Source organism: Strix aluco, chromosome 1 (genome assembly GCF_031877795.1).
Source record: "Strix aluco isolate bStrAlu1 chromosome 1, bStrAlu1.hap1, whole genome shotgun sequence".
NCBI classification, from domain to species: Eukaryota; Metazoa; Chordata; class Aves; order Strigiformes; family Strigidae; genus Strix; species Strix aluco.
In genome coordinates this window covers 129,921,307-129,938,772 of record NC_133931.1, presented here as the reverse complement: position 1 = coordinate 129,938,772, position 17,466 = coordinate 129,921,307, and the positions used below count along the sequence as shown (strand labels likewise).

The 17,466-nt window shown below is 39.3% G+C and overlaps 1 protein-coding gene across 3 annotated transcripts; it reads left to right on the top strand.

The window, feature by feature from the left end:
- Nucleotides 1–3,927: 3,927 nt before the first annotated feature.
- Nucleotides 3,928–14,800, top strand: LOC141928038 (sterile alpha motif domain-containing protein 9-like). Of its 3 annotated transcripts, none has more exons than XM_074835642.1 (3): nt 3,928–4,055; nt 4,241–4,341; nt 7,428–14,800. In XM_074835642.1, exon 3 carries the CDS (start codon nt 7,429–7,431, stop codon nt 12,211–12,213), a length of 4,785 nt encoding a protein of 1,594 aa, XP_074691743.1. In that variant the 5' UTR covers nt 3,928–4,055; nt 4,241–4,341; nt 7,428; the 3' UTR covers nt 12,214–14,800. The 3 variants fall into 3 exon arrangements, with proteins under 3 accessions (XP_074691743.1, XP_074691752.1, XP_074691761.1); XM_074835651.1 differs by having other exon boundaries at nt 4,241–4,345; XM_074835660.1 differs by lacking the exon at nt 4,241–4,341.
- The last annotated feature ends 2,666 nt before the right edge of the window (nt 14,801–17,466 follow it).

The following is a 17,466-nucleotide window of genomic DNA, read 5'->3' as shown; positions in this document are numbered from 1 at the left end:
CTGGTGTGAGTCCCAATCTGAATGTCAGTTCTGCTGGCTGATAAACCAAGAACTACGTGGAAATGATCTATGCTGACCTGCCTACTGCTCCTAAAAGAGCAGCAGGTCCTGCGGTCTCTGGACTGGTTGCTACTAGCATTACAGTGGTTGCAAGACTCATCCCCAGAGAAAAGGATCATTGGCAGTTCAATCAACTTTCCCTATTCAGCAACTGAGGATTTAAGCAAATGCCAGGGAATCTATCTTCCTGTGGGCCAGTGACAGCAGGCAGAAAAACATGAAGAATATAATGAAGTGATCACTGTATATGTATTTGTGAGTGTTTCTGATTGGCATTTGTCATTTCATTTCCTTTCTTGCAAGAGAAGCCTCAGGAAGCACAACCCTAGAAAGAAGGAGAGTAACACTCAGGAAGTTTTGAAAAAGAACTGAAGGGAGGATGATGGGCAAACAGAGGAAATTATGAGAGAGATGGCCTGACAATCACATCAGCATCAGGAAAATACAGACCTATGTAACTAGTAAATCTTTCTAAAGAAAAGTTGAGAGGCTATTGCCAGAGTAGACACAGAAGTTATTTGCTTCTGAAAAGAAAAAGCTCTGGAGGCCTCTGTGTGACCTCCACACCTGAAAAATAGAGCAGATGCCAGAACAGATAAATATCAGTAGGTATCAGTAGGACAGCAAGGAGAAATATAAGAAATGGGTGAGTAGTAACTTAGGGAACACAGTAAAGAAAAGAGCTGATTTTTTTTTTTTAAAAAAAAAAAAAAGGAAGCAGCAGCCAGTTTTATAAAAGATCATGCAAATGTTTCTTTCACTAATGAGAAGAGCTCAAGGAGCTGGCTGAATTATTTCAAGTGTTGGTGCACAATGTGATAGGAGGAATTATTAAGGTAACAGAAATACAGTGAGGTAATAATAATGGAATATAGGTGTCAAAAGACAGAGTAAAGGTTGAAATGGCAGAATAATATTGTACATATAATGATTTGACAAATATAAAGAAATTAGAGGAAATAGCAGGAATCAAAATAACTTTGAAAGCTCTTACAACTGGAAACTTGAGAACTGTTGGCAGTCTGATCTACAGATCACACTGTACATGAACAGTGCTCTCTAATTTCAATAGGCAAAGAAAATGCAGAAGGAATGGTGTCATTACAGGAATTATTAATATATATTAGAGAACAAATCCTATGAGTTGCAGCAGGGGACAGGATTTCAGTGGTGAGTTTCCACATCATTCAGTGAGAAATAAGATAGTATTTTTGACTCAGTTTTGCTGAATAATGAGACTACAGGGAAAGACCTGGTATAAACAAAAATTTTTATTTTAATAAATAATTAAGTCACTCTAGAAGAGTTGATTTTATGCTGGAGAACCACATCAACAAACTTCATGCTTAAATGTCTGCAGATGGCATCTGAAGGGAAAAAGCTTATGGGAAAGGTATGCTGCTGATGGCCAAACAGGCAAGACATACTATACCAAAACAGCAGACATGGTTAATGGAAACAGCTAACACCAAAGAAAACCCCAACCCAAAACGTTGTGAAAACAATGGATGAACAACTTAGTCAAAGCACAGAGAGTACAGCAACTAAAGAGGAGTCTGTCTCACAAGACTGGTAGGATTGAAGCTGACTAGTGGTAAAGATAGATGATAAAAACCAGCTAGCCTGGTATACCAACCAATGATCTGGTTAATACGAGGATATATGGTCTGCACAGCCTCCCAGTCAGCAACCCCAAACATAGCGTAGGTAACCTGGAACACCAGGCAAGAGTTGTGAACCTACAAACTAGGATGAAGCAGGGGAAACTCAATAACCCCTCTAGTTCAATTTGGGCAATGCTTGGATTCCTACAGATGAGAAGCAACCAGCTGCCTCAGCAAGCACACACAGCTACAGAGAGGAAACCTTAATGATCTCCAGAGAAGCAAGCTATGCCTTTATAAACAAAGGCACCTGCCCAAGAAAGCAATCACCTTCCCAAGCAAAAGGATGCAGCAATGGTTCATATCCATAGTGCTCAGGGTCAGCAGCGTCTAAAACAGATACTGCACTTCATGGCACTTGGTGTTCTCATGTGCTGAGTCAAAGACAGTATCATTATTTCTTACAATTTTTCATACCACAGTGCTTAAAATAATGTCAGATCTGCATCATAGCCTGAAAAAGTGATGTTTTTATTGCATCACACCAAGCATTAATTTGTATCCCTTGGCCTTGACATGAGAATATATAGGAGTGTTTAATGTGTAGCCATACCATTCTATCTGCTGAAGATGCATTCCTGAAAAGTGCAGCAATTAGGGATTCAATAGGTAGTGCTATAATTTTTCCTGTAAGAATTTGTGCAATAGCAGAATTTGTGCAAAAGCAGCACTTAAGAAATATACATAACTAAAGTACATAGGGAAGCATATAAGGATAGAAAGCAATAGTATTATGATCAGCATCAACAACTGGAAGAGATGCTGGCTTTTCTATATCTGGCTTTGTGGTGGCTGGAGATGCTGTTTGCCTTCTAAAACTTGCATTGCCCTGGTGACCTCACCCAGCTGTTCTCAGAACAGATATCATTCTGAAGGATTGTGGTGGGCTGGCCTTGGCTGGCTGCCAGATGCCCACACAGCCACACTCTCACTCCCCCTCCTCAGCTGGATAGGGGAGACAATAAGATGCTAAAGCTCCTGGGTCAAGAAAAAGACAGGGAGATAACTTACCAGTTATCATTATGGACAAAACAGACCTGACTTGGGAAAAATGAATTTAATTCATTGCCAATTGAGTTGGATAGTGAGAAACAAGGAAAAACACTAAAACAACTTCCCCCAGCCCACTCAGTTTTCACAGGCTCAACTTCACTCTTTCTTTCCCAGCTCTTCCACCTTCTCCCTCCACCACCCCAAGTGGTGCAGGGTGATGGGGAATGGGAGACTGTGGTCAGTTCTTAACAGTTTGGTCAGTCCATAATTGTTCCTCTCTGCTTCTCCTTCCTCCTCACACTCTTCCCCTGTCCCAGCTTAATTCCTTCCCACAGGCTGCCATCCCTCATGAACTGCTTCAGTGTGGGTCCTTACACCCAATAAAGACTTTTCAGTCTGTGGGATTGGACACACAACTGCTAGTGCGATCATACTCTTGCTGCCACCCTTCTAAACAAATGTTGTTTTAATGGTCGTCATTATCTTTCTCAGATGCCTGCTGCTTATCATGGTCATTCAAAACAGTCAAGGGAAATGGATGAAAAAACAGGGTAATGGTAATGGTCAATGGAGTAGGGTATTGTAAGATCAGTGTCAGTACTGTGAAACATTGGAAGTAGAAGCAGACAATAGCAGGGTATTACAACATAAAGCTTGTTCACTGGACACTGGAGGACGGTACAGTGTAACATGAGGATGCTGCCTAAGGGAAAACATTTCTGAGTAAACTATCCACAGAACTATACCCAAGCTACACTTCAAATCAAAATAGTTGTTTGCTCCAAAAAAGGAGACCAGGAATAAACTAATGTATTTGCAGTGTGGGAAATGAAACAACCAGGATGAGGAGCAAGTCAGTAAGCCTGATTATTCAAAAGTGCCTATATTGAAGAATACTCACATTTCTCAAAAGCATCTCTTGTATTATTTCCCTTTTTCTCCCCTTATTCCAGGAAAGTTCTTTTGGCTTAATACCATATGTCTAATTAATTGCATTTTATTAACTAAGTATTCCTCAGATGGTGTTTCCTAATTTCTGAAGTTTCTGGATAGCAGCTCAAGACAATACTGTGTAAGTAATAAAGGCATCCTAGAACAGAATTCTTGTATTAATTTCCTATGAGAACAATGATTTTCCAAACAGGAAGTTAGGAAGAGGCAGACCAGAAGCAATGTTGATTGGTAAAAGAGAAAGCGAAAGAGGGTGAGAGCAGTAGAACCTCCCAAACACCCTGCATCTATTTCCTCATTTCTCTGCAACACCCGGCTTCTGATTTGCCTAGTCTACAGCATTTAGACACTGTGTTGGTAGGGTAAATTAGAAGCATGCAAGGAAAGGTAAGGAATAACAAATATTCTCTAGAAGGCACTGTCATTTCTCTCCTCTAGAGGTGGGTGTTTGCCACCGGGTAAAATTGATTATATGTCTATTGATGCTCTTTCCTCCTACTATTTCTGACCCTAGACTTCTGTTAGAAGTTTATAAACTAATTTTAGTTGGATTTTTTTTTCCCATACTTTAGAATAGCAGTTCAGCTGAATTTTAGCCGCTGAGTTTCCTGCTTGAACAAAATACATGTATTGAACAACTATAGGAAAAAATCCACAGAAGAGAACAGCTACAGTAAGTACGTGCATATTTACTTCCAGGATGGAATATTTTATGGAGACCTGATGGCTTACTCTGATACCATTTCTTTCTCTTTTTTTTTTTTTGCATTATTTTTATAGATGAAATTATATATAATCTACTAAAATAAACTCTTCCAAATCTGTTAAACATCTGCACATGAAAAGTGGTTGTTATGAGATTACAGTGAAATAATCCCAAGGAATATGTCCTTAAAGAAATTATTCTGCAGAAATAATATGACAGAGTTGTTCCATGCTGGAAAAGGACATCTTTAAAGTATTTCAGCTGGCTAGAATCATTAACTAGCCAGTAACATGAAATGTAGACACACTGCATCAAGTCTAGGAAATGAAAGTATCCCATCTGGAGCTTTATCTCTTTAGGGAGGTTCCAAACACTAAAACGTGGAGCAACTGTTTTAAGGACATAAAAATGTTTGATTTTTGTTAGGAGTAAATTGTACCTCTATTAGAAAGCATAAGTTTGGTGGGAATTAAAATCATACTTTCACATTGCTGGGTTGAACACTGCCTCTGAGCAGAAGTGCTTTAGTTTCAGTTTCTTTTCTCAGCTTTTACATACCCTGGGTGGAGTGACTGGTGCATATGATAGTTACTTCAGCCACGGAATAAAAACATTCAGCTTCTTTACCCCTGCACCCTCAATTTTTGACAATATGTGCTTACTGTAGTGGCATTTTAAAGAACTAGAAACTAGTTTTTCTTTTTCTGTGAGCAAAGGGGAGAGTCTGTTAAGAGAAAATGCAACTGGAGGCTTCTGTAGCCCACAGCCCCCATTTTTTCTCTGCTCTTATGAATCACAGAATCGTCTAGGTTGGAAAAGACCTTGAAGATCATCCAGTCCAAAGTGGTTCATTATGGTTCATTAGTTAGATCAGGAGGCAGCTTGGCCAAAGGTAGGATAGCTGTTTTCCTGCATTAGCTATAAGAAATCTTTTCTATTGCTTGTAATTAAAGTTTACAGTTTAGGAAATCAAATAATAGATGGAGGAAAGTATGTTGCTAGGGTGGCTTAAATAACAAAGTATTCTTTCAGAAAACAAAATTTCACTGAAAAAATCTAAGAAGTCATTTTGGCTCAGGAATACTCAGCTACAAAAAAAGAAAATGTGCATGGAGGAGACCGTTACCACTAATGCAACAACTGTAGCTGGGTGCAATAACATAAAGTAAAAATTTCAGATGAATGAATATAATTGTCCCAAAAGGAGTGAGATTATAAAGTAAAACTTGACACTATTAAGGGGAATTATTTTATTTGATTGTGTTTCTTTAAAGTTTTTGCAGTAAGTCCACATTTACTAAGACCAAGTGGATTGTAAGATGCTCTTCTTCCTGTCACTTAGCTCCACAAATGCTGCTGAACTACTTGCTTTTGTTTAATTTGAGAAGCCTTAGTGAATGCAAAAGGTACTGAAAAGATAATACAGAAAAGATTTTCCTTTCATTTGCAGTAGCAACAGATAAGTAATCACAGCAGTATCTCTCCACCCCAATGTCTCTTTGCAGTGTTATTCAAGGAAATTCTGTACCTAATCATGTGTAAAGGTAAAAAAAAAGGTTGGATTTCTGTGTGCAGTTGATTTTTCTCCTTCACCAAACTGGGAACTTAATGAGAGCCATTTGTGACATGTACACAACATGATGGGTGAACAAGTGGCTGAAGGGTTGGACTCAAATCACTGTAGTAAATGGAGTAACATCTAGTTGGTGGCCAGTCACTAGTGGTGTTCTCCAGGGTTCAATTTTAGGGCCAGTTCTCTTCAATGTTTTTATCAATGACCTGGACACAGGAGTTGAGTGCACACTTAATAAGTTTGCCAGTGATACTAAATTAAGAGCAGTCATTGATTGAGAGGCCTTACAAAGAGATCTTGATAGATTAGAGTGCTGGGCAGTCACCAACCATATGAAATTTAATGAGGACAGATGCTGGATTCTGCACCTGGGACAGTGTAATCCTGGATGTACATATAGATCAGAGGACAAGAGGCTGGAGTGCAGCCCTGCAGAATGGGATCTGGGGGTTTTTGTTGATGGTAAGTGCAATAAGAGTCAGAGGTGTGCCCTGGTGGCTTAAAGGGCCAACTGTATCCTGGGGTTCATTAAGCACAGTATAGCAAACTGGTCAAAAGAAGTGATTGTCCCACTACACACAGCATTGGTGTGGCCTCACCTCAAGCACTGTGTGTAGTTTTGGGTTCCTCAATATAAGGATCTAAAAATTTTAGAATGTGTTCAAAGGAGGGAAACAAAGATGGTAAAAGGACTAGAGGGCATGACTGACTTACAAGGAGTGGCTGAGGATACTAGGTTTGTTCAGCTTAGGAAAGAGAAGACTGAGAGGTGACCTCATCGCTGTCTACAAATTCCTCATGAGGGGGAGCAGAGAGGGAGGTGCTGATCTCTTCTGTCTGGTGTCCAGTGATAGGACACGAGGGAATGGCTTAAAGCTGCGTCAGGGGAAGTTCAGATTGGATATTAGGAAAAAGTTCTTCACTGAGAGGGTGGTCAAGCACTGAAACAAGCTTCCCAGGGAAGTGGTCATGGCCCCAAGTCTGTCGGTGTTCAAGAAGTGTTTGGATAATGCTCTTAGATACAGGGTTTAACTTCTAGATTGTCCTGTGTGGAGTCAGGAGTTAGACTCGATGATTCTTGTGGGTCCCCTCCAGCTCAGGATATTCTATGATTCTACGATTTTGTGATTTATTTTTTATAAATTATTGGATAGTCCATACAACCACAAATAGGTGTCCAAATGACCAGTCCAAATAGGTATCAGTCACAATTTTTGTGTAGTGTTAGCTACAGAAGTGGTTTAAAAACAGGATTCAAATAATTCTGTAATAAATCTGTCTCTTATAAGTAGCTAATGCCTTATAAATGATCTTATGTTGCATTCCCATTATGTCCCCTAATTGAACTTTTGTATTCCGTATGACATATTACACTAATGAAAAAATTAGTGACTGATAGTAGCAAGGAAATACGTGTTATTCAGTTAATAGGCTATTATAAATCACTTGTTTAGTAATTTTGTGATTTTTTTCCTTAAAGAATGGAAAATGCAGACACTGAAAAAAAAGAGACATCACATTCATATCAATGTATTGAACAGTGGACAAAAGAGGAAGTCACACAATGGGCAACTGAAATTGTTAAGATTGACCAGAAATATGCAGAAATCTTGTTTAACCAAGATGTGACTGGGTCTACTTTGAAACTGATGACTAAAGCAGATTTTGTGGAAATGGGCATACCTCATGGGCCTGCTCTTAAAATAATGTATTTCCTGAAAAAGCATGACATTATAGCTACAGGCTCAAACCAGGCTGTGGAACAAGAAGGCACTCAGCAGAGTCTTGATGGAGAAGGAGAAGATGTAGAAATTGCAAAGAAAGAGTGCAAGGAGAAATATGGGTCATTTAATTCCAGTTTACTGCAGGATTCTAAGACAGAGCCCACAGAAGACAAAAAAGCAGTGAAATCAGCTGACAAAGAGAATGTTTCAAAGAAACCAGTGTCAAACAGCCAGCACCCAACTGGAAGGATGTGTATGCCATATCCTTTTGATAATTTCAGTGATGGTACTCGATACATACAGTATAATATTCTTAATGTCCCTGAAACAGGGCCACTCAATCTCATTGATCCAGCACATGAATTCAAATTACTTACCAACACAGAGAAGGCACTAGAAGAGGATATCATGATGAAATTTAGCAATGAAGTCTTTAGGTTTGCTGCAGCCTGCATGAACTCCCGCACAAATGGCACTATTCATTTTGGAGTTCGTGATGATCCACATGGGGAAATTGAAGGAATAAAAGTTACCATGAAAGAAGCATACGCTAAGCATTTGAATAAATTAATTGGAAAATACTTTAATGAGCAATACATCAGCATTGCAAAAGCTTGCATTAGAGAACCTAGATTTGTGGAAGTATTATTTCAAAATGGAGCTCCATCGCATATGTTTGTCATTGAAATAGATGTGGTTCCCAAACACTGCATCTGTGAAAAAAAATATTTCTGTACCAACAGATACGACTACGAGAGTAAGAGTTGGAAAAAAGCTGTCTTCATCCGGGATAGAGCTAGTTCCAAAGATATTAAAAATACAAAAGAATTTGATACTTTTAAAGGTAGCTTGACAACTTTAGCAGATTTTCGTAAAAGAGCAGAGGAAGACTATAACTTAAAGCAGAAGAAATCAATGAATGAAGGACTAAAGCTAGTTAGTCTGCTTACGGGTAATAGGGACTCACTAGATAGATCTTATTACGACTACTACATTTTGGTAACAAACAAGTGCCACCCAAGTCAAACTTTGCAGTTAGACTTTTTGCAGGAAATAAAATGGTTTGCTGTGCTTGACTTTGATTTTGAATCAGAAATGAATGGCGTGTTAGGGACTTACAAAAAAAATCAAAATGCCAAACTTCACTTCCCAGATTATTATGAAAACAAGGTGGGTTCAGTTTCTGAACAAGCTGAAAAGCTGAAACTGCATCAGGAGACCAACTGGATTTTCTGCAATGGTGGATCAGACTTCAAAGGCAATAAGGAACTACCATTAGATCCCACTTCATGGCAACGAGACAGGGCTGCTGGTGTCAGAAGAATTATATCGTTTCTTACACACAAAGATGTAAAGCGGAGTGGAAAGTTTTTAATAGTGTTTCTTTTGCTTTCCACAGTGGAAGATTCAGCAGATCCCCTTACTGAGACTTTTATGACATTTTACCAAGAATTAAAGGGACTAGAATACATGGTCTGCATTTGTATTGGTGCAGGTACATACCAGCGATGGAAAGATCTTCTTCATGCTAGAGGCATTAGTGAGGAAGCACTTTCAAACAAATGTGTTTCTAATTTAACCCTGCAAATGGTAAATGGTACCATCATAAAATTAAAATCAGTGACACAGTCTTCTGAAAGACTTCTCTCCTCTGTTGGTCATTCTACCGTTCTTCTAAAGAAGAAAGAAGACTCCATGGCAGCATTGGAAATACTTTGTGAAAATGAATGCAAAGACACAGGAATAGAAAAGGATGCAGATAAATTTAAAAATTTCATGAAAGAGCGTGAAGAAGATTTTTATCGAGGTGGTAAAGTATCATGGTGGAATTTCTATTTTTCTTCTGAAAATTATACTTCAGATTTTATCAGAAGGGATGGTTATGAAAAGCTTGAACGCCTAATTGTTTCTTCATCTAGGAGTGCTAATCAAGCACCTGTAAAAATTATCAACCTTTACCACCACCCAGGCTGTGGTGGGACAACGTTAGCTATGCATATCCTTTGGGATCTCCGGAAGCAATTCAGATGTGCTGTTCTGAAGAGCAAACCAAATGATTTTGGAACACAGCTGACAACTTTACTCACCTGTGGAGCAAACAACGACACAGGCTATTTACCAGTGTTACTTCTTGTGGATGATTTTGAAGAGCAAGAAGATGTCTATTTTCTGCAAAAAGAAATTCAAGTGGCTATAACAGAAAAATGCATTACTTATGTAACTCCTTTAGTGATCATTCTAAACTGTATGAGATCTCAGAATCCTGATGAATGTTCAACAATCAATTTCTTGAACAGTATTTCTTTAAAACATACGCTTTCTGAAAAAGAGCAAAGGGCCTTTGATCAGAAACTGAAACACATTGAAAAGGTGCATCCGAATCCTGACAATTTCTATTCATTTATGATTATGAAGGAAAACTTTGATCCACAGTATATAGAAAAAGTGGTAAAAAATACCTTGCATAACTTGAATACTGCCTCTAAACCAGCACAGCTTTTTTGCTATCTAACACTCTTAAACTCATATGTAAGAAAATCTACAGTTTCAGTATCACTATGTGAAGAATTCTTAGGAATTAATTCTCAAGAGATTGGCTGCAGGAAAGATAGATTGATAGAAAACATGGGAATTTGTTCCAATATTCTAATATATGATCAGGTACATGAATACACGAGATACAAAGGTCTTCGTATCATTCATCCATTGATAGCATCTCACTGCCTAACAGAATTGAAACAAACCTATGACTTGCCTAAAAGTGAAATTACATTGCAGTTATTGAAAGAAGATTTATTTTATAAGACTTCATTAAAGCAAGACAAACTTATTCGTGATATACAAACCTTGCTGATTACTAGACAGCGCAAGGAACATGGCGATGAGTCAGACACATTGTTTTCCCCCTTAATTGAAGCCATTCATAGGGAAGAAAAGTGTAGTAACGTGGAATATGTGTTAAAACAAGCATCCGCTAGATTTGAGCAAAACAGTTACATTTGTCAAGCCTTAGCAAGATACTTCTACATTAAAGAAAAGAAATTTGACCCTGCATTATACTGGGCCAAAGAAGCCAGACAAAGAGCACAACACAATTCATACATAACAGATACACTAGGTCAAGTCTTCAAAAGTAAGCTACGATACTGTGTAGAGTGCCAAGCAAAGAGTGCAGTCCTGACAGCTGAGGAACTCAAATACTTGCTAGAGCTTGCTGTGAATGCTTCACAGGCTTTCAGAGAATCTCAGTGGCAAGCTGAAAATGGAGACAATAAACAATATTTGCAGCATCAAAACCTTAAAAGAAAGTTCCAAATGTACAATACTGCTGGTTATCAGGGAGAGATAGAAACTAGTCTTTATGTTATTGACATCCTTTGGCATGTTCCTTTTTTCTGCAAAAAAGACTTACAGTGTAGAAAAAATATGACAAAGTACCTATCAGGAAATAGTGTTCTGAATGTAGATAACCCTAACACAGAGAGTGAAATGTTCAAGGTTCTTGAACATCATTCCAGCTTTTTATGTAGTTTGCGATCGCGGTTGAAAAGGGCATTTGACTTTTTTGAAGACTACTTTGTGTTTTTCAAAACACAGACCAATGAAAAAGAAATCATAGATGCAAAATTGTATGAGAAGGTTCAAGAACATTTTACCAAATACAGAGAAATATTCTGTGATTTCAGTTTTGAGCAACTGAAAAGTAAACAGGTCTCAAAGTGGCCCATGTCTCAGCATATAGAAGCCTACAGGGACACTCTGGAGGCTTCCAAAGCAGGCTCATTTTCTGGCATTTTGGATTACCTCCACAGAAATCACAGAAATGCTGACAGAGAAATAGAAGACATAGTAGAAGCATATGGATTTTTGTGTAAGAACAATGCAAAAGCAACTCAGAAAGACAAACAGAATTTGATTTTGGCAAATGTTGTTCTGAACTGCATTAAACCTAAATCCACTAAGTTATTATCTTTGGAGATGCTGAGAAGTCTGCTTCTAAGCATTCTACAGGAAGTGAAACCAACTTCACAGTGTGTAGAGCCTTTCTTCCTAGCCTCCTTGTTGTTCTGGCCCCAAAATACAAAACAACTAAATGAAGATTCCAGGAAAATGGAAACTTTTGTTAGATGCTTAACTGAGTCTTTTAAAGAGCTCTATGGAACCCTGCATCGTTCCAGGCAGCCTCTGACTCTTTTCTATCTGGGGAAAGGCAGTGGCCTGAACAGATTTGTTCACAAAGGAAAAATAGATCAGCTTTTTAGTTCACTTTCAGAACAGGAACTGAATTCCCTCTGGCAGAGTGGAAATATCTGGAAGGAACAGGCTGTTCAAGATATGTTGCTTCCTTTACAGGGAAGAGCTGAGGGTAAGGTTATCTATGTAGACTATGGCAGCAATGAAACCTTTCGGATACCAGTGCAGTCTGTTCCCTCATGCCTATTGAAAAATGGCCCAAACATAGTAAGAGTATCTTTTTACCTTGGTTTTTCTATTGCTGGTCTCCTGGCATACAACACACAAAGTTTGTCATTAAAACAATAGGTATTACAGTTTCTCAGCTACAAGGCTTTTTCAGGCAAAATTATCCTTTAACTGGTTTTTGTTTTGGGTTTTTTTTTGGCCAATAATTTCAAACTACAATCTCGGGCTGTCCATTATATTTCCTTCCTTCACTATGCTAGTCTTTCAGTGCCGTGCAGAATTGTCTCTCTACTGTCATAACTGCTGTTTGGACAGGCAGTCAAACTGAAATGTTGGTGCAGTTAATCCTGTAGATCCGTCACTACTACTCAAAGTTCTTTGGTTGATAACGAGAAATCGTTTAAAAAAAAAAAAAAAAAAAAAAAAAAGAGAATTCTGAAAAATAATATTTTGAAGATGCTATCTTTGAATACCATCACTTTTAAGAACCCTACTGTCTTGCTAGCTTTTTTGCCATTGCTTGTAATGAAGGATATCTCACCATGATTTTCATATATGTATAAATAATGTAAGAACAAGGAAGGTATGTTAGAAAACACGTATCATATACCACTTCCTGATGCTCCATTGTATCTGGTGTCATCCTGGCACAAGGGTAATGTAAAAGGCCATTCAGTTGCAAAGCAGCATTTTTTTATCTGCTATTATTGTACATGCTTGAATAATGTAATGCATTTGTATATGGGCCTGTATTAATAGCCAAGCTGCACATCTTGTGGGAGAACAGAAGCACTGGTCTTTTACCTTCTCAGGGCATTTCTAAATATGTAATTATTAAAGATGTTGCTACTTTCTACTGTACTGTAAAAGGACATGCCAGTTAGCATTGGCTGTCCATATTAAATAGATTTTATTCTTTTGTATTGGGTCAGCTTCTGCTGTATATAAATTGATCCAGTTTGGTCATTCCTTTCCTTATAAATTCCATTAGTTTCTTCCAGTGATAGATTTCTTATCAACTTTGATCCTTGCAAAAATAGGCAATTTAAATGCTTAAAGTAGTCATTAATGCATTGTCTTCCTCATGTGTATAAAACTGCCTGCTATGTTTAGACACAATTAATGTTCCATAAAAGGAAACTATATTGGTGCAAAGCACCAGAAACAAGAAGTTACTACTGTCTGGAGGGTGCAAAGTGCTGAACTTTGCAGTATGTGCATATGATTCATGAAAACCAGGAGTTCAATGCAATTAACTGCCAAAAGAGGTCTGCAGTATAGCTCTTCCATCACCCCACAAGTCCTCTTTGCTCTTTGTGTCAGGCAAGCAGGCAGGCAAAAATAAGTGACATGTCAATGGATTAGTAAACAAAGTGACAAACAATAAAACAGCGGACCATTCTGCTCTAGTGTAGTTCTTCTTTTAGTTGTAAATATGGATAAGGATTTGTATTATATAATCCAAACTGCTTTTTAACTTTAGCCAAAATATATTTCTCTTGGCAAGAATGCATGCTTCATTTTAACTTGTATACACTTTGTTTCTAACAGTATACTTTTATTTCATAGTGTGCTATAGGATCAATTTTCATAATTCATTATTTGTTCTAGTTAGTCCTCAGGATATCACCATACAATTTATCAATGACTAAAGTATTTACCTTCCATATAAAGATTTACAGCAAATAATTTGCCATGTCTTCGTGGCAACTGAAGACTTCAATCTTCATTTCAGTCAGTAACATCTCCTCAGAAGAGCAAGTATTCTTATGTGCTCAAACTCAGCTGAGCTGTATAGGGTGGCACACTGGGCACACCCAGCAGGGTGCGGTGGCGGGTGGCTGACAGGTCACCAGTGGAGGGAGGCCGTGAACCACCCTGGGCTGGTTGCAGCCAGTTCCAGATGGTTCCAGCACCGGTGTGAGTACCCCATTGCCCACCAAACCTCTGCCATTCAGGGGAGCCCGTGATGATCTGACAAGTTTAAGAAAGAGCAGCAGCTGTGATGGGCAGGAGCAATGGTGGAGGAGGTGCTGTTGGAGACATGTGGAATGGGACATTGTTGGGGCATGGCTGGAGACACACTTCTGGAAAGGGGCAACCCACATCAGGGCTGGGATACCCCTGAGGGACTGCAGCCCATGGGCAACCCACACTGGAGCAGAGGAAACAAGAAGGAAGGAGCAGTGGAGAAGCAGAAGAAAAGAATCAGAAGCAAGGAGCAGCAAAAATAAACCACTACACACTGAGGCGAACCTCCTCTGCTGCAGGCCCGTCGCCTTGGCAGGGCAATTGGGAAGGACTGAGCAGATTTGAAAACAAGGGGAGCTGCAGCTAGGAAGGGGGAAGAAGAGGTGGTGTACTGAAGTTGAAAGGGGAAGAAAGGTATTTCCATAAGTGTTTTCTTAGCTGTTTGTCTTCTTGGTTTCTCAATACCCCAACCAGTAATTAAACATTTATGTTAATTGGCAATAAATTAAGTGAAACTCCCCAAGTTGAGACTGTTTTTCTCACAACGCATGAACATTTACTAATAACCCTTGGATCTGGCACAGTGTATTACATGCTAGGCACTGCACTATATGCCTGTGTGAGTTTATAGAAATACAGATTTTATTATTTGTATCTATCAGGCTGTTTGTTATAAAAATGTATTTTTATCAGCAGTAGCTCATCAATAAATACAGATATTTGGTAACATACTTAACTACACAGTGTGGAACTGTATTTGATGATACATATCACACACAAAGGCTGACAGAATTGCTTTTTATAAATCTTTCTTATTTTCCATTACTTTGTAAGACCATTTTTTTCATGGCTCATAACTTTGTTAATTTTTGTATTTTGAAAACTAAGCTCTCCCATGCCAAATATCTGCCTCAGATGTATTTTGTGTTAATTAAAGCCAAAGGGCTCAGTAGCTTCCAAGTGTGAGGTCAAGAAAAAAATATGTTGTATTGCCCATGTTAAACAACTCTACCAGCTTTTTCCAGCAGGCTCGGGAATTCTTTGGAGTGAATGTTTAAAAAAGGATTTACTCTGGTAGGAGAAAAAAGGTAGATGTGAGGGGAAATTTGTCTGTACAAGCCTAATTTTATCCAGTTGCAAGGCCTGAAGAGACTGCCATTCATATATGGGCACATGCAAACTTACGTTTTAACAGCAGAGTCTATCTGTACACAGATGCCAGCTCCAGAAGTTGCAGGTCTGGGCTGTGATGGGCCAAGTCAAAGCCAAGAGCTCAGCGCTGCACTGTCAGTGCTGAGTCTGGAGGAGACAACTGATACAACCTGCTTGTACAGGAGCCAAAGCCAGGTCTGCAGGAAGGAGGAGAGGCAGGGAGGCCCAAGAAGCTGTTTAACTTCCACAAACCATTGTGATGCTAGCAGCTCCCTCCCATGCGCTGATGGACGAGCCAGGGTCCCCCTGCGCCCAAGCAGCATTTGTGGATTATGAACTCAGGTGTAGGAACAGGAGCTGAGGAATCCTTTCCTGGAGGAGTGGATCAGTTCAGGGGGTGGGAGTTAAGAGTACTGAGGATTCTTCTCTGTCTAAAATCAGAGCTAGAAATACACAACATGGAGGGGGTTTCACAACTGGTAACAGAAAGGAAAATTTCCACTGAGGAGATCTTAGGGGAAACAGACTGGAGCACAGTTGCTAAGATTTAGGATAGGAACAGTGGCAGGGTGTAGACTAGGCAAGAGGGAAGAAGAACTGAGAAACAGGTATGGGAAGTTGATGGAAGGGAAGGGGAAGGGGAAGGCGAAGGGGAAAGACTCTCAAGATGTGCTGCCAGAGTAGGGACTGTAGGACTGATGAGGTAAGACAGAACAAATAGAGATTCTCTAGAAACGAGAATGTGGAGGAGGTAACACTGTCTTCTAACAGATAAAAGGCTGCTGCCAAGAAGCTGGTGAAAAGGAAGGTAGCAAAATTTTCTCCAGACCCAAGGTGGACATGGAGTGAGGGTAAAAACATACCATAGGATATATTTAAGCTACACTTCAGAAAAAAAAAAAGTATCAGTAAAAGTGATGTACTGGGATAGACTGAATATTCCTAAGGAAAGCATCCACAGAGGACATCTCCTAGATGCTCAACATCAGAGGGGATTCCAGCCACCTCTTAGAGGCAGAGATGAAAATTATTTTGGTGGTTCTGTATTCTCTGCAGTTCTGCCAACTCCTGCTGATGCCATTGTCCCATCCCTAGATATTCAAAGACAAAGATTAGGTAGCTTTATTGCCACACTCCCCTCCTTTGCCCATGCAAAGAATGTATCCATCAAAATGAAAGATTTTCCTCTTTTCACCACACACAATCTACAAGTAGTTCAGTGTCAAAGTATGTGGCAAGAGCATGTCTTTCCTCTTTGGAGGCTATTGTGATTACAGACTGTGACAGTCTTGCTGTCAGCACCTCTTTAACTTTACCTATCCACTTTGACATTTGAGCACATCTGTGTAAAAGTATACAAGTAAAAAATATTATTTTTTTAAAGTGATTTTTCTTTATAATGAGTCTCTACTCAATAGGAAAAACCATCTTTTTGTAAATTTGAGGTGAGCAGCCGCATGCACCACACCCCTTATCTGGTAATGCCTGAACTGAAATCTCAGGTCTGTCATTTAGCCTCCATGTGACATAAGGTAAGCAATTTTATGCCAATATTTCCATCTGTAAAATGGAACATATTCATATGTACTCATAGTAAAGATGTAAAAATAACTTAATATTTGTGTTAAAATTTTACACAAAATTTTACACACTCCAGCTGCCCAGTACTCTTCCTGCTTCTGTTTGGTGGAAGGAGTGGTATTTCTGTTACTCACACTTCACACTGCTATTTCAAACCAAAACAGTGTGACCCAAGGTTTTCTGCAGAACAACTATGCTTCTGTTTATTTTTGGGTTGTTGGGGTTTTTTCTCACACAAATGTGTATGATACTTAGAAGACTCAGGACTGAAATAAACTAATGTTGTAGAATGGAAAAACAAGGCAGGAGGAATTTTATCACAAATGAGAGCTGGGCTTATCTACAGGGCTGATGAGGCAGGCGATGATAGAGTCTTGTGTGGCAGGAGCAACCAAGATGATTCACATAAAAACACAGCAACAGTGAAACCCTGAGGAGAGCCCAGTGCTGGCCAGGCCAGGAGCAGCCCTCGGCCCAGGGAAGTCTGTGGGAGGAAGGCCCCGAGGAAGAGGCCATTCCCCGCCAGCAGCCACCACACGCTTCACACATATGGGTGCGGGACGAGAGATGAACCTGGGGGCTTTTGGTACGTGCAACGATCCGTGTTGCCAAAAAAAAAAAAAAAAAAAAAAAAAAAAGCCACGGTTATTTCATTCCTAGCCACAGAAG

What these genes read in the sequence shown, in the direction of transcription:
- LOC141928038 (XM_074835660.1), top strand. Translation starts at nt 7,429, where the DNA reads ATGGAAAATGCAGACACTGAAAAAAAAGAGACATCACATTCATATCAA.